The sequence below is a fragment of the Macaca nemestrina genome, chromosome 19, assembly GCF_043159975.1.
Source record: "Macaca nemestrina isolate mMacNem1 chromosome 19, mMacNem.hap1, whole genome shotgun sequence".
Taxonomy (NCBI): Eukaryota; Metazoa; Chordata; class Mammalia; order Primates; family Cercopithecidae; genus Macaca; species Macaca nemestrina.
Genome location: NC_092143.1, coordinates 68927654 through 68955425, shown reverse-complemented (window position 1 = coordinate 68955425; position 27772 = coordinate 68927654). Strand labels below are relative to the sequence as shown.

The window sequence follows — 27772 nt, the reverse complement described above, 5'->3', positions numbered from 1 at the left end:
ATTCTGTATTAGGAAAGTGTTTTGTAACCAATATAAATGCTTCTGGTTTATTTCTTCTTTGTATGACAGCAGCATATAACTATTTAGAAATTTAATTCACTTGCTTTAATCTTGTTCTGATCAGTTTTTACTTGGAATCTGAAATTTAGTTTTAAGATGTACGATAACTTTGAGCCATACAAATGATTTTAAAATAACTTTTAAGGCCGGGCGCGGTGGCTCACACCTGTAATCCAAGCACTTTGGGAGGCCAAGGTGGGCGGATCACGAGGTCAGGAGATCGAGACCATCCTGGCTAACATGGTGAAACCACGTCTCTACTAAAAATATAAAAAATTAGCTGGTCGTGGTGGCACATGCATGTAGTACCGGCTACTCGGGAGGCTGAAGCAGGAGAATCGCTGGAACCCAGGAGACGGAGGTTGCAGTGAGCTGAGATCATGCCACTGCATTCCAGCCTGTGCAACAGAGCGAGACTCCATCTCAAAATAATAATAACAATAATAATAATAATGTAATTTAAAATGCTTTAATGACTAATTAGTCCTGTTCTCTAACTTCCCTTGCTTACTTATTGTAAGGTTTATAATGCTTTTTAATATTATTCTCAAGTTACAAATAGTAAAACTGTTTTACTTTACTTTGTCCTTATTTTGGTTCTCTTTGAACTAAATCTTTAAATATTGGAGTGATTTCTGATAACACATGCTTCAGAGTTTCCTTCCTGGAAATAAAAACTCTAAAAGATCATGGAGATAAATGATATAGTATACATTAGATGCTTAATCATTTGTTTATTGATTGATTATTTCAGATAGGGTCTTACTCTATCATGCAGGATGGAGTACTGTGGTGTGATCTGTAGCTTAATGTAGCCTGGAACTTTTAGGCTCAAGAGATCCTCCTGCCTCAGCCTCCCAAGGCGCTGGGATTACAGTCATGAGCCACTGTGCCCAGCCCAGTATACCTTTTTAAATTAACCTGCTGATGTGTAACAAATAAAAAAAGAAAAGTAACACTAAAATGTTACTACTCTGGGCAGTTTGGGTCAGAAGAAGCTGTCTGTTCTAGTCCCCTCTCTCCCAATGTCTTAACTTAAACTGCTTTGTTTCTTAGTGAAATTAAAGGAGCTTACTTCTTAGAATACAATAATTAGGTCAATAAAATGGTACTTGTATTTAAATACAGATAATACATTAAAATTTTAAATATGAATAAATAAAAATAATTTGATAATACTTTTCATCATTGTTTATTATGTAATCTCTTATTTTTTTCTCCCCTTAGAATTGAGAAAAGTTTCCAAGTCTTCAACTCATCCACAACATAATCCTAATGAAAATGAAATTCTAGTAGCTGACACTTATGACCAAAGTCAACCTCCAATGGCCAGTAAGCAAGATACTGAGATTACTTTACAAGTTTAAATTGTGGTTATTGGTGGGTAAGAGTGACCCACAGTCTAACTTAGACAATATTTTAAAGGTATTTTCCGTATAATTTTGTTTATATTACTAGTTTACTATCTTTTTCGTATTGGAAAGTAATGTTATCCTATTAGTTCATATAAATATCCCTAATGATATTAATATAAATTACTAATAATTTTAAGTAAAGAAGGCTTTACTGTAATTTACTTATTTGTTCAACAAATATTTAAGCATCTGTTGTATACCAGGCACTAAATAAAACAAAGCCCTTGTCCTCATGGAGCTTATGATCTAGTTGAGGGAGAAATAAAATTTATGTCAGATAGAAGCAAGTGCTCTGAAGAAAAGTAAAGCAGGGTAAGAAGGGATATTAGAAAGCCTCACTGGTAAAGTGTCGTTTGCATAAGGACTGAGGGAGGGAAGTGAGTCACGTGGCTATCTGGGAGACGGGCACCCAGGCAGAGAGATTTGCAAGCCCAGAGGCCTTGCAGTGAAGATGGCATTTGGTTTGTTTGAGGAACATTAAGGAACCCTGTGTGGCTGGAGCAGAGTGAGTGAAGGGGAGATTGGTTTGGACAAAAGGAAAAATAGAGTTACCATTTACTGAGATGGAAGAGACTGGGAGCCACAGGTGTATAGGTTGGGGCAGGGGTGAGTAGAAATTAGAAGTTTCGTTTTGGGAATATTCCATTTGAAATGCAAACTCAACATTCAGGTAGAGTTTGGATTCGTGAGTAGATGTGAGTTAGAATTTAGAGAAGTTTAGGATGGAGACACATGGAAGTTGTCAGCATGTAGATGGCATCTAAGCCATAAAACTAAATGAGATTACCAAGCAAGTGATAATAGAAGGGAATGAGAAGTCCAAGTACTGAGCCTTGAGGAACTTCATTACGTAAAGCCATGATTTTCAACTTTTCTTTTGTTGAAGAACCCCCACCCCAGCTTTTTTAGACATTTCCCCCTCCCCCCAATCCCTTCCCTACTGGAGTTTTAGTACTACACATATACTGTATATCTGTTTAAGTGATACGTGTATGCATGTATGTCTGTGCTTTATACATAGTAAGGTTTTTTTTGCTCCCGCCTGCCCCAAACCATTTTTACTCCCTTAGAGAAAAGATTGTAGCTGTTGAGGTTGTGAAAATGAGTAGGAACCAACAAAACAGAGAAGGAGCTGCCAATGAGATAGGAAAACTAAAAATGATGTCCTTTAAGCCAAGTGGAGAGAGGACGAAGGGGTGGTCAACTGTGTTTAACAATGCTAATAAGTCAAGTAAGATGAAGACTTCTTAGAACTGACCATGGGATTTGGTTGCATGGAGATCACTGAGTGTTGAACTAGTGACATGATAAAAACTGTTAAGGTGTAATATTGACCATCTGAGATCTGTCTCATGTTCAAAGGAAGCTAAGGACAGAGAAAGTGGAAAGAGCACATACAAACAAGTCTTCCAAGACTTGACAGTCAAGAGGAGGAGAGAACAGGACAGTGGCTAAAGAAGAACATGAGTCAAGGGATGATTTTTTCAAGATGGAATATTATAGCATGATTAGCACATATTTATGTTGATAGGATGATCAAGTAAAGAGGAGAAAATTAATAATTCTGGAGAAAGAGGGAACAATTGCTACATCCTTAAAAAGGTCAGAGGAGATGAGATCCAGAGCCCAGTTGTAAGGGTTGGTCAAGGTTAATCTCTTATTCATTTTATAATAGTATAAAAGTTACATTCTGAAAGCTACAAATCATTTTATATTAACATGTGTGTCTGTTTGTCTGTCCATGAGTATGTGTGCATGTGCATGGAGGCTCCGGGTCCTCGGGATATAACACTGAGGTGCTAGGGATATAACACTGAGTGCAGCAGATCCTTGCTTCTCAGCTCTCTAGAACCAATTCTCTTCTGTTGCTGCCAGGTCTTTGCTCCATTATTTGTCCTGTCTTCCTTATACAGTATCTGCAGCTTCTCTGCTGTCATTTTTAAGTATATACACGTATATGTTATCTTCCATCTTTAAAAAATAACCCCACTTTTAATAATCTCCACCTTTAGCTACAGCTTCTCTTCAGAGGTGAAAAAGTATTAAAGTCTATATTCAGTATCTCTACTTTCCTAATTCGCATTCACTCCAACTCACTGTAATATGGATTCTACTCCCACCCCCACCCGCAAGAGAGGAAGAGAGAGGGAAGGGGGAGGGAAGGAGGAAAGGAGGGGAGAGAAAAGTGCTAGAGGAGCAGGGTATAGGGGAAGGGAGGGAGACTTACAGGGGTTGAAGAGAGGAGAATGCGTTCACAAACCCTTTGTTACTGCTTACACTTGAACTGCTTCTGACTGTAAATGTCATCAGTGTTACTGTTCTCCAAAATATGTGGTACTGTGCCTGTTCTATTTCTGTCTCTCTCTTTCTCTCTTTTTTTTTTTTTTTTGAGACCAGGTCTCTCTCTGTCACCCAGGCTGGAGTGCAGTGGCACAAACACAGCTCACTGCAGCCTCAACCTCCCAGGCTCAAGTAATCCTCCCACCTCAGCCCCCCAAGTAGCTGAGACTACAGGCACACACCACCATGTCTGGCTAATATTTGTATTTTTGTAGAACAGGGTTTCACCATGTTGCCAAGGCTGGTCTCGCTCTCCTAAGCTCAAGTGATCCACCTGCTTCGGCCTGCCAAAGTGTTGGGATTACAGGCGTGAACCGCTGTACCTGGCCTCACTTTCTATCTCTTCCTGGAGGAATGTCACCTAGAGTCAGTAGTCTTCTCTCATTCATATGCTAATAAATCCCAAACCGGTATCTCTGTCCAACTTTTTTCCTGGATTCCCAACCCGTGTATCTACCTGCTTTTGGATATCTCTACAGGGATATCCTTCAATTTCAGCATGTCTGCAGTTGACACTTAACCTGTCAAACTAACTCTTTATCCTTGCATTTGCAATCTCAGTGAATGACACTATACATGCCTCTTTGAGTCATCCTAGATTTCTGCTTCATCTGTTTTTTCTCAACAGCCTCTAAGTTTTACTGATTCTACCTCCTACATATCTGTTTTACATATTCTTCTGTGCCCCTATTATACTAGTTTAGGCTACTAACATCTCTCATCAAGACAACATGTTCTAGTAATCTAATTAGTCCTCTTGCCTATTAGTGATTGCTTCTTGCCTAGTGAGTGTCACAGCCACAAATACCTTTTCAGCCCACACATTGCATTTGTTTTATTTAAAACTCTTAGACATCTCTTCATTGTCTACAGGATAAATTTGAAACTCCTTAGCATAATCTGACCCCTAACCAACCTAACTGGGTTCATGTCCTACTCCCATCTTCTGCAGTTTGACTTCTGGCAGTCAAACCACGCATAGCAAACCCCAAACAAGCAATTTTATTTCACTTATCTAGACCCTTAATTATACCTAGAATTCTTTCTGTCCCAGTCCAGTTAACTTGACATATTCTTCCTTCTCTCGAGTCAGCTTAAGCATCACTTATAACTTTCCTTGATTTCCCAAGAGATTTAGAAGTCCTTATTCTATGTTTGAATCACCCCTTTTATGTACCTTTATTGTAATATGTTTATCACATTCTGTTGCAATTCTCTTTTTACCTTGCAACTGTATAAGCTCCTTGAGAACAAGAACTTTTCTTTTCATCTAGTGCTTAGCACAATACCTGGAACATAATAAGTGCTCCATAAATATTTGAGTTAAACCTTTATAAAATACTAGAACATAGGTGATTTATGAATATGTGTTATCTTAACCTGAAACATGCAGTGCTGACAACCTCTCCTACAAAGTATGTTTTCATGAAAGATACCGTACATACAGTTTGATATTCATGCTGTAACATAAGTCACAATAATTCCACTGTAAATCCATTTTATGATTTTTTTCCCTAGTGGCAATAAGAAAAATTACCTATTACATTCAGTTCATTTAGGAAAAACATAAAATTTACTTGGAAAATTTTAGCATGCATGGACCTGCAACTTATTGCCATTTATGGTAGGTATATTGGACTTCTTGCGCAGAGTTTTAAAATGGGTCTAGTGCCATCTTACAAACTATGAGCCTTTTCCTTTCTCTTTTGTCATTTTAATATGTCTAGCTTCTACAGTTTTGTAAAGTTGGTTTTATTATTTATTAAAATGGTTTATTATTTATTCTTAGAAACACATGGAACAAGCAGCTGTACCCCTGATAAGTCATCTTTTAATTTAGCTACAGTTGTTGCTGAAACACTTGGACTGGGTGTTCAGGAAGAATCTGTAAGTAATTGTTTAGTTTGGCAATAACATGAATTAATTTTATATCTTTTTAGGTCAGTTCTTAGAGAATTAAGCAAGAGAATTATTTTATCTAAAGATCTTGAGTAAAGGCCTAAAACAAAACTTATGTTGTTAGAAAGTCCTATTTCTGTTGTCCAGCCCAGCAGTCTCAGAAATCTAGAATCTAGAATTCTTGGGATATGGGTTGAGTCAAAATTTAGGGGAGTAATCACGGCATAGAGATTTTGTCAACTTTCTTCACTTCCCCCTCTCTCATGCCCCCTCCTTGCCCTCATCTAAGAGATAGACCTAAACCTTTAGGTTGATTTCAGAATTGTTGTTTTGTTTGTTTTATTTTTTAGAGATAGGGTCTCACTGTGTTGCCCAGACTGGAGTGCGTGTCTGTTCACAAACACAATCATAGAGCACTATAGCCTCAAACTCCTGGCCTCAAGTGATCCTCGCATCTCAGCCTCCCAAATAGCTGGGACTACAGACATATACCACCATGCCCAGCTAATTATTTTTGTAGAGATAGGGGTCTCAACTGTGTTGCCCAGACAGCTCTCAGACACCTGGCCTCAAGAGATCCTCCTGCTCAAAGTGTTGTTGAGATTACAGATATGAGTCACCACATCCAGCTGTACTCTTATTAAGTTGTCTTGCTGTTGAATTTCTAAAACTTGAATTGGTTTTTCATTACATATGGATTTGTTTGTCCTTTCTAGTTTTAAATTCATTCTTAAATGATAATGGGTAGTTTTTAACCTTTGAACTTTGAATGCGTTTTAATACTTTCTAATTCCCTCCTACCCATAAACCTGGCAAGTCATAGCTTAGACACCAAATAGATCGAGGGAGCTGAAATCTAATGACTTGCTGCTCAACGTGTGATCCATGGGCCAACAGCATCTGCATCACTTTTGAAGTTTGGTGGAGATGCAGAATCTCAGACCTACTGAACTTGCATTAACAGGATCTCCAGTTGACTTGTATGCATGTTAAAGATTGAGAAGCACTGTTCTGTAAAGGATTATTTTAAATTCATCTCCTATCAGTATGAATAATTATCTCTATTCCCTTCTGCACATCTTAATGTTGTTTTTTGGAATTGGAGTATTATATGCAAGTAGTAGAATATACTTATGTAAGACACTGATGCTTTTCTCTTTAAACTTAGAATGTGCTTCATATTTTTCATTGTGGTGAAATTAACAATCATTTTGAAGTGTACAACTCTATGATATTTAGTACATTCACAATACTATGCAGCTATCACTTCTATTCAGTTCCAAAGCATTTTTATCACCTTCAAAGAAAACCTCATACCCATTAATCGTGTATCCCCATTCTCCTCACCTCATTCTTCCACCTCCCACTTGCATCCTCTGGCAACTACCAATCTGCTTTCTGTCCCTATAGATTTGCCTATTCTGAATATTTCATATAAATGGAATCATACGTTATATGGCCTTTGTCTGGCTTCTTAGTATATTTTTGAGGTTCATCTGCATCGTAACATATATCAGTACTTCATCCCTTTTTAAGAATGAACAAATCCCATTACATGGGTGTGCTTCCTATTTTACTCTTGAAGGAAACTCAAGGTCCCATGAGCCCCCTTGGTGATGAGCTCTACCACTGTCTGGAAGGAGATCACAAGAAACAGCCTTTTGAGGAATCTACAAGAAATACTGAAGATAGTTTAAGGTAATCACGGGCACATTGGTGAAAACTTACAAGCTATTGGTGAGATCCCATTACAATGAATTCCATATAATTAAACCATTTCTCTCCTTCAACATATAGTTGGTTATTCTGGTTATATACATTTTTACTTTAAAAATTGTCTCCCTAGTTTCTGACCAATTGAGAGCTTTTTTGCATTACAGTAGAAAGGTGGATATCATTTTTAGCTACTTTCTGTGTTTCTGTCAAGCAGTACTTGTTCCCAGTACTTGTCACTCTGCTCCTTTAAAGAGCCAGTCATCCCTTTGGGGTTTATATTTCCAAAAACTGGATGTTCTACAAAATGCATCTAGAAGCTTGGATGAGCTTCCAAGATTGTATTGCATCTCATTTTTACTAATTTCAGAATATCTATTAACTAATAATACAGCCGTTCCATGATTATCAGTGGGGGATTAGTTATAGGACCCCCTCCCCCGTGGGTACCAAAATCCAAAGATGCTCAAGACCGTTACATAAAATGGCCATCATTATTGCTTATAACCTGTGCACATCCTCCTGTATATTTTATGTAATTTCCAGATTAGTTATAACACCTAATACAATGCTTACCTATCAGTCCATTTGCAAAGATTCAACATAGTACTTGGCACATGGAAAATTCAAGTTTTGCCTTTTGGAATGTTGTGAAATTTGGATTTTTTACCCAAATTATTTTCTAGCCACATGGTTGAATCTATAGATGCAGAACCCACAGATAAGGAGGGCCACTGTACCTGTATTTATGTAGCATTTTGCTTTTTAAAAGAGCTTTCGGTTTTTAGATATATAGATAGATATGTATATCACAGTCTGTCATCTTAGTAACTGATGAAAGTAGATTTTGTTACCCTCATTTTTTGGTTTATTTTACAGATTACAAAAATGCAGCTCCAAAAAGGTTAGATGTCTTGTTTAAGGCCATATAGCTATTTAAGTGGTAGAGCCAGAGATCTCACCCAGCCCACATCTTCAAACTTAAACTTACTGCTCTTTCTACGGATATTTCCTCTGCTAGAGACAGGCTGAATCTTAATTTATGTTGAATTCTATAGTGTAAGAATTTTGTTTCTTGGAGTTACTCATGATAAAATTTCATAACAAAAGAACTTAGGTTCTCAGTGGAATTTATTAAAATATGATTTTTGTTTGTTTGTTTCTTGAGACAGAGTCTCACTCTGTCATCCAGGCTTGGCTCACTGCAACCTCTGCCTCCCAGGTTCAAGTGATTCTCATGCCTTAGCCACCTGAGTAGCTGGGATTACTGGCGTGTGCCACCACACCTGGCTAATTTTTGTATTTTCAGTAGAGACGGAGTTTCACCATGTTAGCTAGGCTGGCCTCGAACTTCTGGCCTCAAGTGATCTGCCCACCTCAGCCTCCCAAAGTGCTAGGATTTACAGGCATGAGCCACCGTGCCTGGCAAAAGATGATTTTTTGTATAATAAAGTGATTTAAAGTACTTAGGAAAAATTTTTTAAATATGAATATTATGATATTGAGAAATACTTCCTATGTCATTTTTCTCTGCTTTTCCCCTTCTCTTTTGTCATCTAAATGAAGAGAAGCCGAAAGCTCTACCTTGTCTTAAATTTTGGTTAATCATTTGCCTCTAAGAGGTAGATAAGACCTTACTGTTAATTCTGTATTAAAAAGTTGTTATCACTCTTTATTTAGATTTTCAGATTCTGCTTCAAAGACTCCTCCTCAAGAAGAATTACCTACTCGAGTGTCATCTCCTGTATTTGGAGCTACCTCTAGTATCAAAAGTGGTTTAGATTTGAATACAAGTTTGTCCCCTTCTCTTTTACAGCCTGGGGAAAAAAAACATCTGAAAACACTCCCTTTTAGCAACACTTGTGTATCTAGATTAGAGAAAACTAGATCAAAATCTGAAGATAGTGCCCTTTTCACACATCAGAGTCTTGGGTCTGAAGTGAACAAGATCATTATCCAGTCATCGTCTAATAAACAGATACTTATAAATAAAAATGTAAGTGAATCCATAGGTGAGAAGGGTAGGACTGAGTACGTTAAAGATTCTAACTCCGATAAACATTTGGAGCCCCTGAAATCATTGGGAGGCCGAACATCCAAAAGGAAGAAAACTGAGGAAGAAAGTGAACATGAAGTAAGCTGCCCCCAAGCTTCTTTTGATAAAGAAAATGCTTTCCCTTTTCCAATGGATAATCAGTTTTCCATGAATGGAGACTCTCTGATGGATAAACCTCTGGATCTGTCTGATAGATTTTCAGCTATTCAGCGTCAAGAGAAAAGCCAAGGAAGTGAGACTTCTAAAAACAAATTTAGGCAAGTGACTCTTTATGAGGCTTTGAAGACCATTCCAAAGGGCTTTTCCTCAAGCCGTAAGGCCTCGGATGGCAACTGCATGTTGCCCAAAGATTCCCCAGAGGAACCCTGTTTACAGGAATGCATCATCCTTCAGCCCTTGAGTAAATTCTCTCCAGACAGTAAACCAGCATTACAGATAAAAGAAGAAAATGCTGTCTTCAAAATTCCTCTACGTCCACGTGAAAGTTTGGAGACTGAGAATGTTTTAGATGACGTGAAGGTTTGTGTTAAATGTTCAAGGATTTTGATTAAAATGGTAGCTTGTGATTTCATTTAGAGCTAACAGTTATTTGTGTTTTAGGGTGCTGGTTCTCATGAGCCATTAAAAATACAAACCAGGTCAGTCCATGGAGGATGTGAACTTGCATCAGTTCTTCAGTTAAATCCATGTAGAACTGGTAAAATAAAGTCTCTACAAAACAACCAAGGTGTGTACACTGTAAACAGGATCTCCACTTTTTTAATGACTTTAAACTGAATGTCATTATTTACTTTTTTAAATGGATTGAATTGTTTTGGAAAAAAACTTATTTCTTCCTTCATGTGTCTGTATTTATAGGACGATTCTCACATTTTACCGGTGATTTTTCTGTTCTTATGCTTTTTGAAAAAAATGAATTGAGATCTTTTGATACCTACTTTTATATATGATTTTGTAAATTTACTTATTTTATATAGTTTATTTTCTTTACAAAAGTTTTAACAAATTTAAACTGTATAGAATTTTTAAAAATAAAAATTAGAATGTTCATTATCTAAACTTTGTTCGTCACCCCATAGGACATTTGTCATTTTTCTTTGCATTTACACGTATATCTGTAAACATATTCATGTATATACTTACTTTTTTTTTTTTTTTTTTTTTGAGACGGAGTCTCGCTCTGTGCAGTGGTGCAATCTTGGCTCACTGCAAGCTCTGCCTCCCGGGTTCACACCATTCTCCTGCCTCAGCCTCCTGAGTAGCTGGGACTACAGGCGCCCACCAGCACGCCTGGCTAATTTTTTTTTTTTTTTTTGGTATTTTTAGTAGAGACGGGGTTTCACTGTGTTAGCCAGGATGGTCTGGCTCCCCCGACCTCGTGATCTGCTGCCTTCAGCCTCCCAAAGTGCTGAGATTACAGGCCTGAGCCACCGCGCCCAGCCACTTACATATGTTTTTAAACTCCTTTAAAAACATTGTTGACCTGGCATGGTCGCTCACACCTGTAATCCCAGCACTTTGCAGATCACGAGGTCAGGAGAGCGAGACCATCCTGGCTAACACGGTGAAACGCCGTCTCCTAAAAATACAAAAAATAAGCCAGGCGTGGTGGCAGGCACCTGTAGTCCCAGCTACTTGGCAGGCTGAGGAGGAGAATGGCGTGAACCCAGGAGGCGGAGCTTGCAGTGAGCCGAGATGGTGCTACTGCACTGCACTCTAGCCTGGGTGACAGAGCGAGACTCCATCTCAAAAAAAAAAAATTGTTAGCCCTAAGATATATAGGTATCTTTTCATAATTTTGCTATCTTTTATTAATATTATTATTATTATTTGAGACAGGGTCTCACTTTGTCACCCAGACTGGTGTGCAGTGGCATGATCACGGCTCACTTGCAGCATTGACCTCCAAGGCTCAGGTGGATCCTCCCATCTCAGCCTCCTGGATAGCTCGGACTACAAGCACGCACCACCACACCCAAATGATTTTTTTATTTTTTGAAGAGACAGGGTTTCACCATGTTGCCCAGGTTGGTCTCGAACTGCTGGACTCAAGCCATCTGCCTGCCTTGGCCTCCCAAAGTGCTGGGATTACAGGTGTGAACCACCCACGCCCAGCCTGCTATCTTTAAAAAAGTAATTCTTTCTTTTTTTCAGCCACCAAACATTTCTATAGTTCAAGTGCAGTATTTTTTCTTCTATTCTTAATTGGCAAGTTATTCCTTTATTCTGGGTTTATTTTCCCTTTTTCCTGAAACACAATCATTAGTTGTTTTTCTAGTAAGTGTTTTAGTCTCTATATGAAAACATTTTTTTCACTATCATTCATGATTTTTTTGAGCTTTTTTTAATTTTTTTCATGGTTGTTCTAGGGATTACAGTATACCTACTTAGCATTTTACAGTCTACTTGGAGTTAATGTACCACTTCATCTTCTGTAACTACACTTTATGTACTTCCTGTGTATTATATCTACATACATTGAAAACCCCACCAGACAATGTTATAGTTTTCAATTTTAAAAAAATTTTAATTGAAATACAAATCACATACCATAAAAATCACCCACTAAAATGTTGAATTCCGTGGTTTGATATACCCACAGAGTTGTACAACCATCACTGTAGTCTAGGTTTAGAACATTTTCATCACTTTCCTTCCCCATATCCCCTCCGTAGTCCTAGGCACCGTGAATCTACTTTCTCTCTTGTAGACTTGCCTATTCTGGAGTTTTCATATAAATGGAATCATTTAATATATGATCTTTTGTTACTTCTTTCCCTTGGCATGATGTTTTCAGTTATCTGTTACAGCATATATCAACATTTTATTTCTTTTTATTGGATAACTTTTTTTTATTATATAAGTATACCATATTTTAGGCATTTATTAGTTGACATTTAAGTTGCCGCTTTTTTGCTGTTATGAACTATGCTGCTATGAACATTTGCATACAGGTTTTTGTGTGGATGTATGTTTTCATTTTTCTTGGATTATACCTAGGAATGGAACTGTTGGACCATATACCAATTCTACATTTTACCTTTTGAAGGACTGCCTATTTTCCAAAGCAGCTACACCGTTTCACATTTCCATCAGCAGTATGTGAGGGTTTCAGTATCTCCACATCCTCACTAGCACTTGTTATAGCTTTTTGATTTTTGCCATCTCGTGGTTTTGGTTTGCATTTCCTCAATGGCTAATGATGTTGAGCATCCTTTCATGTTTATTGGCAATTTGTGTATCTTCTTTGGAGAACTGTCTGTTTAGATCCTTTGCCCATCTTTAATCGGGATATTTGTCTTTTCATTGAGCTGAGAGAGTTCTTTTTTTTTTTTTTTTTTTTTGAGACGGAGTCTCGCTCTGTCGCCCAGGCTGGAGTGCAGTAGCGCAATCTCCAGTCACTGCAGGCTCTGCCTCCCGGGTTCATGCCATTCTCCTGCCTCAGCCTCACATGTAGCTGGGACTACAGGCACCCGCCACCGTGCCCGGCTAATTTTTTTTTTGTATTTTTCATAGAGACGGGGTTTCACCGTGTTAGCCAGGATGGCCTCGATCTCCTGACCTCGTGATCCACCCGTCTCGGCCTCCCAAAGTGCTGGGATTACAGGCGTGAGCCACCGCGCCTGGCCGAGAGTTCTTTATATATCTTAGATATAAGTCCTTTACCAGACATATGATTTGCAAAAATTTTATATTCTTTAGGTCTCATAATATTTTAAAGTGATGAGAATTTTTGAAATCAGTTTTTTAATTGCTTGCTCTTTCCCTTTACCTAAGATGTATCCTTTGAAAATATCCAGTGGAGTATAGATCCGGGAGCAGACCTTTCTCAGTATAAAATGGATGTTACTGTAATAGATACAAAGGTAAGTTAAAAAGTAAAACCAAAACTCATTTGACTCTTGTTCTAATGAGGTGTTAGTCAACCTTCTCTCGTGACTCACTCTATCACCTTAAGATAGTCAGATACCTCTTAAAACCTACATGTATTTATGCAGAAAATTAAGAAATAAAAATGCTTATTCTTCTAACTTTATGGTATTTTTTTAAAGGATAATAATACTTTCTGACTTTAAAGGGCTTTGCTGAAAAATATTAATATAGTAATACAGTTTTTAAAAGAATGCAGTGGCCAGGCGCGGTGGCTCATGCCTGTAATCCCAACACTCTGGGAAGTTGAAGAGAGAGAATCACTTGAAGCCAGGAATTCGAGACCATCCTGGGCAACATAACAAGGCCCTGTCTCTACAGGAAATTTTAAAATTAGCTGGGCATGGTATTGCATACGTATAGTCCTAGCTTCTTGGGAGGCTGAGGTTGGGAGGATACCTTGAACCCAGGAATTCAAGGCTGCAGTGAGGTATGATCATACCACTGCACATCCAGCCTAGGCAACCAGAGCAAGACCCTGTCTCATAAATAAAAATAATGCAAAATGCTGCATGTCTTATACAATTTTATCTTTCATTAAAATAATTCATCATGTCTTCATTAGCTTTAAAATAATGTACCATAAAATTTATTTTCCAAGTCGACTATTTTTAAAAATACTGTATTTTTTAAAAATTAAAATTCATAGCGGAAATAGTTTTTTGTCTTGTATTTAGGTTCTGTGTAGTTTCAGAAGTTCCCTTTCACTTGGTAGCATATTAATAACAAAGTATTTAACATTCACTAAGTAATATATGCCTATCAAGAAATTAAATTTAATTTTTGAAATTGTTCTTAGTGTACATTGATGTTCATTACTATGAGGCAGATTGGAAAAGAAAGGCAGGAAAAGTTCAAGGGTGTGTAGTGGTAAATAATTCTCCCTTTTCTTGGCAGCAGTCCTTCTTTTCCTAGGCTTGATTATACTAAAGCTAAAATGTTTTATAAGCAGTAAAACCTAAATCCTTACCTGTTTGTAAAGTATAAAAGTAAATATAGCTTAATGCTTAAAAGTGGTAAAATGTATGTTATGTATATTTTACCAAAATGTTTTGTAAAAATTAAATATAAGACCATAAAGGAATAATTGTTAAAACTTTTGATTTTTAAAATATTTATTCAGGATGGCAGTCAGTCAAAATTAGGAGGAGAAACAGTGGACATGGACTGTACGTTGGTTAGTGAAACCGTTCTCTTAAAAATGAAGAAGCAAGAGCAGAAGGGAGAAAAAAGTTCAAGTAAGATTTTTGTTTTTGTTTTTTATTTTAATAAAAAACGTGTGTGAAGTTTGTAGTTGTACCATTGCACTGATTAGCTCGAGTGACCTCTTCACCATACACCAGGTTTTCTCCTGCTCTATTAACTTTATGTTCCTCTTAGGAAAGCTCAGTTTCAGTACGTCAGAAAAAAAAGTCTTTAGCCAAAATAATTTCATTTCAGAAAAGATTCATATCTTCAGGGATTTGCAAATTTCAGCCAGCTACCAGTTTTGTAAATAAAGTTCTACCAGAGCACAGCCTTATTCATTTCTTTATGTATTGCCCATCGCTGTTTGTTCCATACAGCTGCAAAATTGAGTAGTTGGTGCAGAGACCTTATAGCCCCACAAACCTCAAATAGTTATTTTCTGACCCTTTAAGAAAAAGTTTGCTGATCCCTGGTATAGATAATTTTCTATAAATGGTATAACAGGAAGTCTTGAGTCCTGTGTTAGAATTAACGTTTGCTAAAGCAATTTGATAAGGAAAGAAAGGAGAAATCTACTGAGAAGTGTTAGTGTAGTTTTACAGGTTAACATTCAGAATCATAGTGTATATGCTGAGTTAATCTGCTGTATTCCCCCTCTACTGATGAGGCAATTTGGCCAAATTGGTGGTCTACAGCCCTTTGTAGTGAGAATCTATTAGTTGTTCACCCAAAGTCTTGATTTTCCAGAAGAGATGAGAACAATAGGAGGATTTTGGTTAGCACTACCTTAGCAACTTTCCTAACTGTAGGGGCACATGACATGAGAACAGCTAGACTAGGAACAGTTGTCATTTATCACCCTTATGTATTGAAGGGCAAGGGTCTGCCACATGGGGAAGCAGTGCTAAAAGCAGAGACATTCCCCAGTGATCATTTGTTAGAAGCCAAACACATTGAGGTTGGGTGTGCATTCCTTCTGCTAAATTTTCTGTAGTCTACCTGCTCAGAGCAAAAAATAAAATAGTCTTGCCCTGGCTTCTTCTGAATCGGCGTATCTATTGCTGCCTTAAATGCAGTAAATGAAAGAAAATTTTAGTAGTCTTTGCCTTGTTTTTCAATGACATATAACAAACCGTATGATGAAGCAGATGGTTACCTAGGTAGAGAAGCCAATACCTATTAAAAGAAAAAACCTTCACAGTAGTTTATTGCCATTTTATGGCTTGTATGACACTAAATAACTTTTCTTAAGAGGATACTTTGCTTTTAAGATTATTTTCTTCCTGGTACTAGCCTCTGATCATGTTTTTCTCATTTTTGTAGAAAAGAGAAAATCTAAAGTATGCCTACTTTAAATCTACTCAGAAGACAATAGTTTCTCAAATTTATTTGAAGCAAGTATCATGTGAAAGAGAAATTAGCACTTGGACTAATGAAGGGAAATTATAGAGATAATTTTGGCTAATAAAGTGCTGTGGATACTATTGCTACATAATGAATGAATCACTGGAATAACTCAGAGGATTCAAACAAAAGCTTTTCTTATCTTCCTAGTTTCTGTGGCTCAGGAATTCAGGAAAGGCTTGGCTGGTCAGTTCTGTTTCAGGGTCTCATGCAGTTGTAGGCAGATGGTGGCTGGAACTGAAACAGCAGAGGGCTGGGCAGCTGGAGAGTGACTTGGCATCTCCTCATTCACTCTCAGGGCTTATTCACATAGGCTCATTTGAGCTTCCTCTTCACATGGAAGATAAGTTCCCAGAGTTGGCACCCCAACAGAACAAAGCAGAAGCAGGTGGCATTTTTATGACCTCAGAGGTAACATAGTGTCACAAAGATCTGCACAGGCATAAAGTGAAATGAAGAGGCCCTCAGTGACACTCAGTGGGAGGAGTGTTGACATCATGTTGTAAGAACAGCACTTGGAGTGGGAGACATTAGTGAGGTTATATTAAAAAAAAAAAAAATTTACCCCATAAGGTAAAACTTTTCCAACACTCAGAATTGGTTTAAAATGAAATATACCAATAAAAATTCCATATTACTGCCAGTATTTCAATTCAGAAAATTTTCATGCACCTACTCTGTGTTAGACTTACTAGGTGCTGTGACAGAAAGATCAGCAAGGATATATTCTCTGTCTTCATGTATTTCACAATCACAAATCAAATAAACAAAAATAAATCAGCAATTTAACATTTTGCTTTACAAACAGCATACACAGAATGTTCTGAGGATGCCCAGCACAATGCCTAGTGCATAGAAGTTGTATTTTATTTACAAATTTGACCTTCAGCATGCAGAATGTTTAATTATCAGTAAATATCAAGCAAAAATTTTGTAGTAGGAAGTGTTTTAGGAACTAGAGATAATGAATAAACAGAACAAAAGTACTTACCTCATGGAACTTACATTCTAATGAGAGAAATAAGCAATTATATATATAATAGATGGTGGTAAGTCCAGGAGAAAGGTAAAGCAAGTTAAGAGTGAGAGAGTGCTGCAGGTTGGGAGAGGTGGTACTTACATAGAATAATCTCAGCAGACCTCTTTTCTGTCATATTTGTTAGCCAACTGGATTTAAACTCTGGTGTTTTTTAAGTGTGATTATGTAATGGGAAATGTTGTTAGATCTGTGAAGATGAATTTATCACTTTCCATGTCGAATATGGCATTGAATTCCTAATTTCTAGTAATACTAAACTACCAGATGCTAATGATGATGAAAGAAAATACTTTTTTGCTACTTAATAACAAAAGTAAACATAACAGGGTAGAGCTAGCACAGTGACTTGCACCTGTAATCCCAGCACTTTGGGAGGCCAAGGCGGGCGGATCACTTGAGGTCAGGAGTTTGAGACCAGCCTGGCCAACATGGCGAAACTCCGTCTCTACTAAAAATACAAAAATTAGCCAGGTATGGTGGCACACACTTGTAATCCCAGCTACTTGGGAGGCTGAGGCAGAAGGATTGCTTGAACCTGGGAGGCGGAGGTTGCAGTGAGCCAATATCGCATCCCTGCACTCCAGCCTGGGTGACAGAGTGAGATTCCGTCTCAAAAAAAAAAAGCATGAGTAAAGGACATTTAAAGCCATAACATGTAGTCTTTGTAAATGTACAGTAACTACCCAGAGTTGGGAGTTTATTCTTACCTCATACACGAATTACAAGAATTAAACCTCATTATAAGAATCATGATTTAAGAAGTGTTTGTAAACACTTCATTACATACATTACAGTTTGTTACTCACTTAGAGTAACTGAATTAACACTCAGCCTTACAGCTTGCAACTGATATTCTCAGAATCATGTTTAGCATGTGTCCACAAACACTTCACTACATGCGTTACATCTATACACCCAAAGAACACTCTTCACAGCTAGGCTTGCAACCCTCAGTGTAATAATCATGCCTTTAAACATTTCATTAATATACATTATAGTTTGTTACTCACTTATATTCACTGAATTTAGCACTCTTAACAAGACAGCTTTTACAAGTAACATTCATAGAACTATCTTTTGCATATATGTCTACAAGCCTTTCACTACCTATATTACATCTATTCACTGAAAGAACACTCTTCAGAATAAGGCCTGTAATCCACATTTTTTTTCTTTTCTTAAAACATTTTTTAAACTTAAATTTTATTTTAGGTTTGCAGGTTCATAAAAAGGTTTGTTATATAGATAAACACGTGTCATGGGAATTTGTTGCACATATTATTACATCACAGTTATTAAGCTCAGTACCCAATATATAATCCTTATTTTCACAACCATGTTTTAAAAAGTGTCTTTAAGGACTGCATTCTGTTACTGTGTGGCAGTTACTACAGTTTCATGATGGTCTATATAGAAAGCAAAAGCTTGCTTGTTGCCCTCAGCCGATGCTCTTTTACATAGATGAAGAAAGAAAAATGAATGATAGCTTGGAAGATATGTTTGATCAGACAACACATGAAGAGTATGAATCCTGTTTGGCAGATAGTTTCTCCCAAGCAGCAGATGAAGAGGAGGAATTGTCTGCTGCCACAAAGAAACCACACAGTAAGATTATTTTCTCTTTAACTATGGCTTCTCAGTTGCAGAATTCAGTAAGTTAAGTTATCAAGCTAATTAACAAAGTCTTGATGACATCAACAATTAAAGTTTCATATTTCTTGTATAAATTTTTTCACCTTTTTTAAATTTTGAGATAATGTCACACTAATAAGAGTTCCAGAAAATTGTTCGGCATTCTCCTGTACCTTTCACTCAACCTCTCCTTATGTTAACATGTTATATAGCTATAAAATATTTATTAGAACTGAGAAACTAACATTAGTTTGGTATTAGAAATTTCTTTCTAAATACGCATAAAATTGATAAAATTTTTGAGAAACTTCTGTTAATTATTAAATTAATTATAATAAAGTAGAAGGAGAAAATTTTGTAGAACATTCAGATCTAGCCAGGCATAGCAGTTCGCACCTGTAATCCCAGCACTTTGGAAGGCCAAGGCAGATGGATTGCTTGAACTCAGGAGTTCAAGACCAGCCTGGGCAATAAGACAAAACCTCATTTCTACAAAAATTAGCTCGGTATGGTGGCACGTATCTGTAGTCCCAGCTACTTGGGGGCTGGGGCGAGAGGATCGCTTGAACACCCAGAAGGCTGTGGCTGCGTCAGTGGATCACCCACTGCACTACAGCCTGGGCAACAGAGTGAGACCCTGTCTCCAAATAAATAATTATACTACAGCCTGGGCAACAGAGTGAGACCCTGTCTCAAAATAAATAAATAATTATACTACAGCCTGGGCAACAGAGGTGAGACCCTGTCTCCAAATAAATAATTATACTACAGCCTGGGCAACAGAGTGAGACCCTGTCTCAAAATAAATAAATAATTATACTACAGCCTGGGCAACAGAGTGAGACCCTGTCTCAAAAAATATATAGTAATAATTAAATTCAAAACAGGAAAATTCAGATCTGTTTTCTGCTGTGAATGCTTTATCTTACCAGCCAAAATACGTAATGTAACTATGTGTATTAGTCTTAATATCTCTTTCATTAGAAGCAGTAATTTTGCCGGGCGCGGTGGCTCAAGCCTGTAATCCCAGCACTTTGGGAGGCCGAGGCGGGTGGATCACGAGGTCAGGAGATCGAGACTATCCTGGCTAACATGGTGAAACCCCGTCTCTACTAAAAATACAAAAAAAAAACTAGCCGGGCGTGGTGGCGGGCGCCTGTAGTCTCAGCTACTTGGGAGGCTGAGGCGGGAGAATGGCGTGAACCCGGGAGGCGGAGCTTGCAGTGAGCCGAGATCACGCCACTGCACTCCAGCCTGGGAGACACAGCGAGACTCCGTCTCAAAAAAAAAAAAAAAAAAAGAAGCAGTAATTTTTTAATGTAGGATAGCAATCAGAAAAAGAATAATTGAAAATCTAAGTAGATAATCTGGATTGAAAATTGTAATTTTTGTTAAATCTCTCATTTTTCTCATTGTTATTAAATGGTCCGAATTTTTAATCTAGTGCAAAGATTGTTTTATGCTGGTTTAAATGAACATACGTTCTGCTGTGGCACAATCTTGATTATGCTCATGTTTTCATGAGGTTTTTAAAACAGCCCGTAACTCAAAAATGAATGAGACCGAAACCAAAGATAGAGGACAGTAGTCTTTTGCTTGCTTAGTCCATGGCAAAAACCCCATCAAGTAAATTTTGAAATAAAAATTTACAGCTGTTCAGTATCCTTTTTCCCCCCACGAAGGACCTTTTGCAAATAGGTTTCACTTCAAACAAAAAGAATATTTTTTTGCAAAGGCGTACTTATTAATTTCTGTTCCTTGTTTTAAGTTACATTTGACACTTGACTATCCCAGAATTTCTTCTCACTTAGCTTTTCTGACGATGCTGCATCGTTCTTTTTATTTATCACAGCTTCTTTCCTAGAATATCCCCAAGACTCTTTCTTCATCGCAACTTGTTTTCTCTCACAGCTTTTATTAGCCCTACCTCTGAAAATGATTCCAAATCTGCATCTCTAGGTTTAACTTCTCTGATGAATCCCAGTCTTGCATTTCTGAGTACTGTGAGATACTTTTGTCTCTTCAGCTTAAACGTAACATGTCTAAGCCAATTTCCATTTACTTCCTACCAAAAAATCTTCAGACGTTTTTATTTTTCCCAGTCACCCAGGCATATAATTTAGGATTTGTTATGTATTTATTTTATTTTCTCAACCCAGTTACTACCTTACATGTGCTTTCTCACATAACCCTTAACTATCTACTTGCTTAACATTTAACTCTCTGCTTGCTTAATGTCTGTTTTCCTCACTGTAATGTAAACTCCATGAAGACAGGAGACCTGCTCTCTCTTGTTATACATTGTATGTCTGGAACTTAGCACAATGCTCAGTAAATTTTGATTCTTTGAATAGATGCTGGCATTTAGCTATTTGAGTCTAGACATCTTAGGAGTCACGTCCCAAGTTATGAGCTCTAGTTTTTAATCTTTGTCACCAATTTTCTGATAAAATCTTTAATCTGTTTATTCTCTAGTTATAACTTACCTTAAAGATGTATTATAAAAATCAACAGGATTGGTGGCAATGTTAATTAGTATAGCCATTTTAGAAAATAGTATGAAGATTCCTCAAAAAACTAAAAATGGCCGAGGCGGGTGGATCACGAGGTCAGGAGATTGAGACCATCCTGGCTAACATGGTGAAACCCTGTCTCTACTGAGAAAAACAAAAAAATTAAGCGGATGTGGTGGCAGGCATCTGTAGTCCCAGCTACTCGGGAGGCTGAGGCAGGAGAATGGCGTGAACCAAGGAGGTGGAACTTGCAGTGAGCCAAGATCACGCCACTGTGCTCCACCCTGGGCAACAAAGCGAGACTCCGTCTCAAAAAAAAAAAACTAAAAATGGAACTATCATAGATCCAGCAGTCCCACTACTGGGTGTATATTCAAAGGAAAGGAAATCAGTATGTTAGAGATATCTGCACTCACGTTTATTGCAGCACTGTTCAGAATAACCAAGATACGGAATCAGCCTAAGTGTCTATTTACAGATAAATAGTTAAAGAAAACTATATATAAAAATATATATATGTATAGATACACATATACATACACACAAAAAAATACTATTTAGCCACTAAAAAGAACAAAATTCTGTCATTTGTGCAAACATCAATGAGTTTGGACAACATCATATTAGGTGAAATAAGCCAGGCACAGAAAGATAAATACCACATGTTGTTATTTGTATGTGGAATCTGAAAAAGTTGATCTCATAGATGTAGAGAGTAGAATAGTGGTTACTAGAGGTGGGGAAGACTGGGGTAGCCAAAGGTGGGTTAATTAATATAAAAATACAGCTAGCCAAGCAAGGTGGCAGGCACCCATGGTCTCAGCCACCCAAGAGGCTGAGGCAGGAGGATAGCTTGAGCCTTGGAGTTCTTGGAGTAGTGCTGTATTGGAGTTCTGAGGTATGATCCATATTAAGTTTAGCATCAATATGGTGACCTCTTAGAAGTAGGAGACCACTAAGTTGCTTAAGGAGCAGTGAACTGTCCCACTTCAAAAATGGAGCAGGTCGAAACTTGCATGCTGATCAGTAGTAGTACGGTGCCTATGAATTGCCCCTACACTCCAGCCTGGGCAACATAGCAAGACCTGATCTCTAAGAAAAATAAAAAAGGGAGCCTGGCACAGTGGCTCACGCCTGTAATCCCAGCATTTTGGGAGGCTGAGGCAGGTGGATCACAGTCAGGAGATCGAGACCATCCTGGCTAACATGGTGAAACCCCGTCTCTACTAAAAATACAAAAAAGTAGCCGGGCGTGGTGGTGTGCACATGTAGTCCCAGCTACTCGGGAGGCTGAGGCAGGAGAATCTCTTGAACCTGGGAGGCGGAAGTTGCAGTGAGCCTAGATCATGTCACTGCACTCCAACCTGGGCAACAGAGCAAGACTCTGTCTCCAAAAAACAAAGAAAAATAAACAAAATGCTAAATAGAATAAGTTGTAGTGTTCAATAGCACTATATGGTGACTATAATTAACAACAATATATGTTCTCAGATAGCTAAAAGCACAGATTTTGAATGTTCCCAACACAAAGAAATGACAAACAAATGTTTGAGGTGACAGATATGCTAATTATCCTAATGTGGTCATTACACATTGTATACATATATCAGAGTATCACACTCTATAAAGATGTATAATTATGTGTAATTTTTTTTATTTTTTTGAGACGGGGTCTTGCTCTGTTGCCAGGCTGGAGTGCAGTGGCACGATCTCAGCTCACTGCAACCTCCAACTCCCTGGTTCAAGCGATTCTCCTGCCTCAGCCTCCCAAGTAGCTGGGATTACAGGCGCCTGCCACCATGCCCAGCTAATTTTTATGTTTTTAGTAGAGACAGGGTTTCAGCATGTTGGCCAGGCTGGTCTCGAACTCCTGACCTCAGGTGATCTACCCACCTCAGCCTCCCAAAGTGCTGAGATTACAGGTATGAGCCACTGTACCCAGCCAAAATTAATATTGAAAGGTGTCTTTTCGTTGTCGTTTCTTGTCAAACAATAATAGTGGTCATCTGAGTATTTCTTTTAAACTCTGAAATACTTTCTGAGATAATGACTTTTAGCTGTCTAGTAATTTTGAGGTAAATGAAACAGCGCCCACCTCATTATGCAGATGCAAAAGAAAGAAAAAAGTAGTTACAGAGGCCGGGCGTGGTGGCTCACGCCTGTAATCCCAGCACTTTGGGAGGCCAAGGCGAGCGGATCATGAGGTCAGGAGATTGAGTTCATCCTGGCTAACATGGTGAAACCCCGTCTCTACTAAAAACACAAAAAATTAGCCAGGCGTGGTGGTGGGCGCCTGTAGTCCCAGCTACTTGGGAGGCTGAGGCAGGAGAATGGCATAAACCCGGGAGGTGGAGCTTGCAGTAAGCTGAGATCCTGCCACTGTACTCCAGCCTAGGTGACAGAGCAAGACTCCGTCTCAAAAAAAAAAAAAAAAAAGTAGTTACATAGTTACAGAAAATTTAAATGAGTTGCTCAGAGGCCTAGAGTATGAAACCCAATGAAAATGGAAGTTTGAGTACATGTCATTTTCTTCCAAGCTAGTTAATTATTTCTCATTAAGTTATACATTTAGTTTGTAATGTGCATGTTTTATTTATAGCTCATGGTGATAAACAAGACAAAGTCAAACAGAAAGCATTTGTGGAGCCGTATTTTAAAGATAATGAAAGGTAAGTTGGTTTTTATTTATACCAGCAATGTGACTAGAAGTACAATAGAGCTGTCTTTTATTTCTCTCTTTTTTTTTTTTTTTTTTTTTTTTTTTTGAGACAGGGTCTTGCTCTGTCATCCAGTCTAGAGTACAATGGCTTCATCTCAGCTCACTGCAACCTCCACCTCCTAGGCTCAAGCAATACTCCCACCTCAGCCTCCTGAGTATCTGGGACTACAGGCACATACTACCACACCCGGCTAATTATTTTTTGTAGAGACAGGGTTTCACCACGTTGCCAAGACTAATCTTGAACTCTTGGGCTCAGCCATCCATCTGCCTCGGCCTCTCAAAGTGCTGGGATTACAGGCTTGAGCCACCACACCTGGCCAATAGAGCTGTCTTTGTCAGAGTATCTCTAAACTGTTAAATAGCTACTTTGGTTAAGTTAAAATTATTTACTTTATGGTCATAAAAAAAAGACTCAAGCATAAAAATGACAAATTTTACAAATAAGGAAATTTTTACCACCATCACCTTTTTTTGGCAGTGATAATAGTGATTTTCTCTGCTTTATTTTTCTTGTGTGTATGTGTGTGTGTTTGTGTGTGTGTGTGTATATATATTTTTATATATATATATATTTTTGAGACGGAGTTTCATTCTGTCGCCCAGGCTGGAGTACAGTGGCACAATCTCTGCTCACTGCAACCTCTGTCTCCTGGGTTCAAGTGATTCTCCTGCCTCGGTCTCCCAAGTAGCTTGGATTACAGGTGCCCGCCACCAGGCCTGGATAATTTGTGTATTATTATTAGAGATGGGGTTTCACCATGTTGGCCAGACTGGTCTCAAACTCCTGACCTCAGGTGATCCACCTGCCTCAGCCTCCCAAACTAATGGGATTACAGGCATGAGCCACCACACCCAGCCTGTTTTATTATTTTTTTTAAAATCGTCTTTTTATTCTATCTTATTTTCAACTTGGGGCATTTATTAAATTGTACAAGTTTTATGTAGTATAAGACTTTAGGTAGGCCAGGCACGGTGGCTCACGCTTGTTATCCCAGCAGTTCTGGGAGGCCAAGGCAGGGGGATCACAAGGTCAGGAGATGGAGACCATCCTGGCTAACTTGGTGAAACCCTGTCTCTACTAAAAATACAAAAAATTAGCTGGGCATAGTAGTGGGCACCTATAGTCCCCACTACTCAGGAGGCAGGAGAATGGCGTGAACTTGGGAGGTGGAGGTTGCAGTGTGCCAAGACTTAGTAAAATAGGTAGTAACATTTAGGTTTATTATGCTTCAGAATTACTTTATGAGGATTTTTGAATCTTTAAAATCAAAACAAACCTTTAAGCATCTTTTTTGGGTTGTTTTTGTTTTTGTTTCTTTTTGTTTTGTTTTGTTTTGTTTTTGAGATGGAGTTTCACTCTTGTTGCCCAGTCTGGAGTGCAATGGCGTGATCTCAGCTCACTGCATACTCTGCCTCCTGGGTTCAAGCAATTCTCCTGCCTCAGCCTCCCAAGTAGCTGGTATTACAGGTGGCCGCCACCATGCCTGGCTAATTTTTGTATTTTTAGTAGAGACGGAGTTTCACCATGTTGATTAGGCTGGTCTTGAACTTGTCACTTAAGGTAATCCACCCACATGGGCCTCCCAAAGTCTTGAGATTACAGGCGTGAACCACCTTGCCTGACCCTAAGCATCTTGATTTAACCATAATGTGACTTTCTGCCTTTCACAGAGATTGCAAATTCTGTTACTTACTGTCACCTACTGTTTGTTCTTAAAGCGAATTGAAGACATAGTAATTCATTAAAAAAAATTGTTATTTTTTTCTTTAAGTTAGGATGTTGGTAATTGAGTTAGTAAGTAAAGTTATTCCTTTTATTTTTATTTCTATTGAGAATTTTAGAAATCTAACAGGCCAAGATTTTTTTTATTCCTGTGAGACTCTTAAAGAGCTGTCATTTTGTTAAATGCTTAATTCTTTTTTTTTAGTTACCAGTTTTCCAAACAAATGGTACTCTAGCATCCCAAATGTGACTAGGTTGTTTTTTGTTTAGGTGTCATTATATACTCATCAATTTAAGTATATTTGATGGGTTGTAATCCATTGCAGTCATTATCCTTAGAGATACTCAGATTGTCCAGTCTTTGCCTAAAGGAAGCTTCTTTCATAGCTTTCTTGCTTCTGCTATCTGGAATGTGCCGTTTTTGCTGGAGCCCTAATTCCTTTTTCCTGGAGCCCTAGTTCCTTTTAGTGAGAAATGGTGTTTAGGCCGCAGTCTGGCTGCCAGGGTTGTTCTTTAGTCATTGTTTCTCAGCCTTTTAGGTGGACAGAGTTAGAAAGAAGGTTTTTTGTATCACTTTGGGTTTTTTGTTGTTTTTTTTTTTTTTGAGACGGAGTCTCCCTCTGTCACCCAGGCTGGAGTGCAGTGGCACGATCTCAGCTCACTGCAAGCTGTGCCTCCTGGGTTCACGCCATTCTCCTGCCTCCGCCTCCCGAGTAGCTGGGACTACAGGCGCCCGCCACCACACCCAGCTAATTTTTTATATTTTTGATAGAGACAGGGTTTCACCGTGTTAGCCAGGATAGTCTCAATCTCCTGACTTTGTGATCTGCCCGCCTTGGCCTCCCAAAGTGCTGGGATTACAGGTGTGAGCCACCTCGCCTGGGGTATCACTTTGATTTTTTTAAGGTAAACTATACTTCATACTGATCACTCTAACTCAGATTCAGGACCACAGGATATTTATGTAAACTCCTCTCTTACGTCTATATTTACTTTCCCACCTACCAAAAATCCCACTTCTCAGTGCCACCAACATAATTCCTTAATTTATTTTATTCCACAATACAGATAAAGCAGCTTCAGAATAATACTACCAATAACATAATTAATGAAAATAGTTTGAAAACTTTTTGTATGCTCTTTTGTCCTTAAAATATATTCTGTTAGAAATGTACGGTCAAATCACTGTGTGTGTGTGTGTGTGTGTGTTTTTTAAGTCATTTGGGATAATTATTTTTTGCATAGTTATGCCACCAACTCAGTACCCAGGTTTATTTCGCTTTTGATTTTTTAGGAATTGGGTTTTTTTCTTTTCATATTTAATTATTGTAAAAGTATATGAAGTATAATGTATACTTTATACATTATATATATAATGTATACTTTATACATTATATAATATAATGTATATAAAATGTGTATAATGGACACAAAGTGTGTACATTCTACCAGACTACAAGTACATTCAGATAAATCTCACTTCTATTCTTGGCCTCTATATCTTATTAGCTCCCCATCCCTATAGGTAATCATTTGTTTAAAATTTATGATTTTTCTTATATCCTGAAAAATAGAAGCAAATACATGTGTCTAGACATACTCTCCGTGACTCATATAGAAATGAATGAATGTTTTGGGGATTATTTCTCCTCTGAACTCTAAGCTTTGTTAATTTAATTCATTTTTCCCCCAGAGAGACTAGCTTGCAAAATTTTCCTCATATTGAGGTGGTTCGGAAAAAAGAGGAGAGAAGAAAACTGCTTGGGCACACATGTAAGGAATGTGAAATTGTAAGTACTAATGTAGATACTAATTTTTTTTAAGTATGACTTTATAGATAATAAATGCATGATTTTAAAATCACATATACAAACCATATTTGTTATAGAAACCTCTCATTTGAGCCAGGCATAACAGAAGGAATAAGGAGTATTCTGGGTTGGGTGCGGTGGCTCATGCCTCTAATCTCAGCATTTTGGGAGGCTGAGTAGGGCAGATCACTTGAGGCCAGAAGATCGAGACCAGCCTGGCCAACATGGCGAAACCCCGCCACTACTAAAAAATACAAAAATTAGCTGGGTGTGGTGGTGCATACCTGTAATTCCAGCTACTCAGGAGGCTGAGGCATGAGAATTGCT

The 27772-nt window shown here is 38.1% G+C and overlaps 1 protein-coding gene across 8 annotated transcripts in view; it reads left to right on the top strand.

Annotated features, from left to right (window-relative positions):
* LOC105465556 (RB binding protein 8, endonuclease) overlaps positions 1–27772 on the top strand; it is a 117008-nt gene that overhangs the window by 77360 nt on the left and 11876 nt on the right. For 7 of the 8 annotated variants that reach the window (XM_071085550.1, XM_071085552.1, XM_071085549.1 and 4 more), the window contains 10 exons: positions 1288–1392; positions 5605–5702; positions 7300–7412; positions 9108–10002; positions 10084–10210; positions 13261–13349; positions 14537–14651; positions 18506–18649; positions 23789–23858; positions 27328–27424. In XM_071085550.1, the coding sequence (XP_070941651.1) occupies positions 1288–1392; positions 5605–5702; positions 7300–7412; positions 9108–10002; positions 10084–10210; positions 13261–13349; positions 14537–14651; positions 18506–18649; positions 23789–23858; positions 27328–27424 (1853 nt within the window). The remainder of the gene's footprint in view (positions 1–1287; positions 1393–5604; positions 5703–7299; positions 7413–9107; positions 10003–10083; positions 10211–13260; positions 13350–14536; positions 14652–18505; positions 18650–23788; positions 23859–27327; positions 27425–27772) is intronic. The other variant, XM_071085551.1, reaches the window with a different exon arrangement.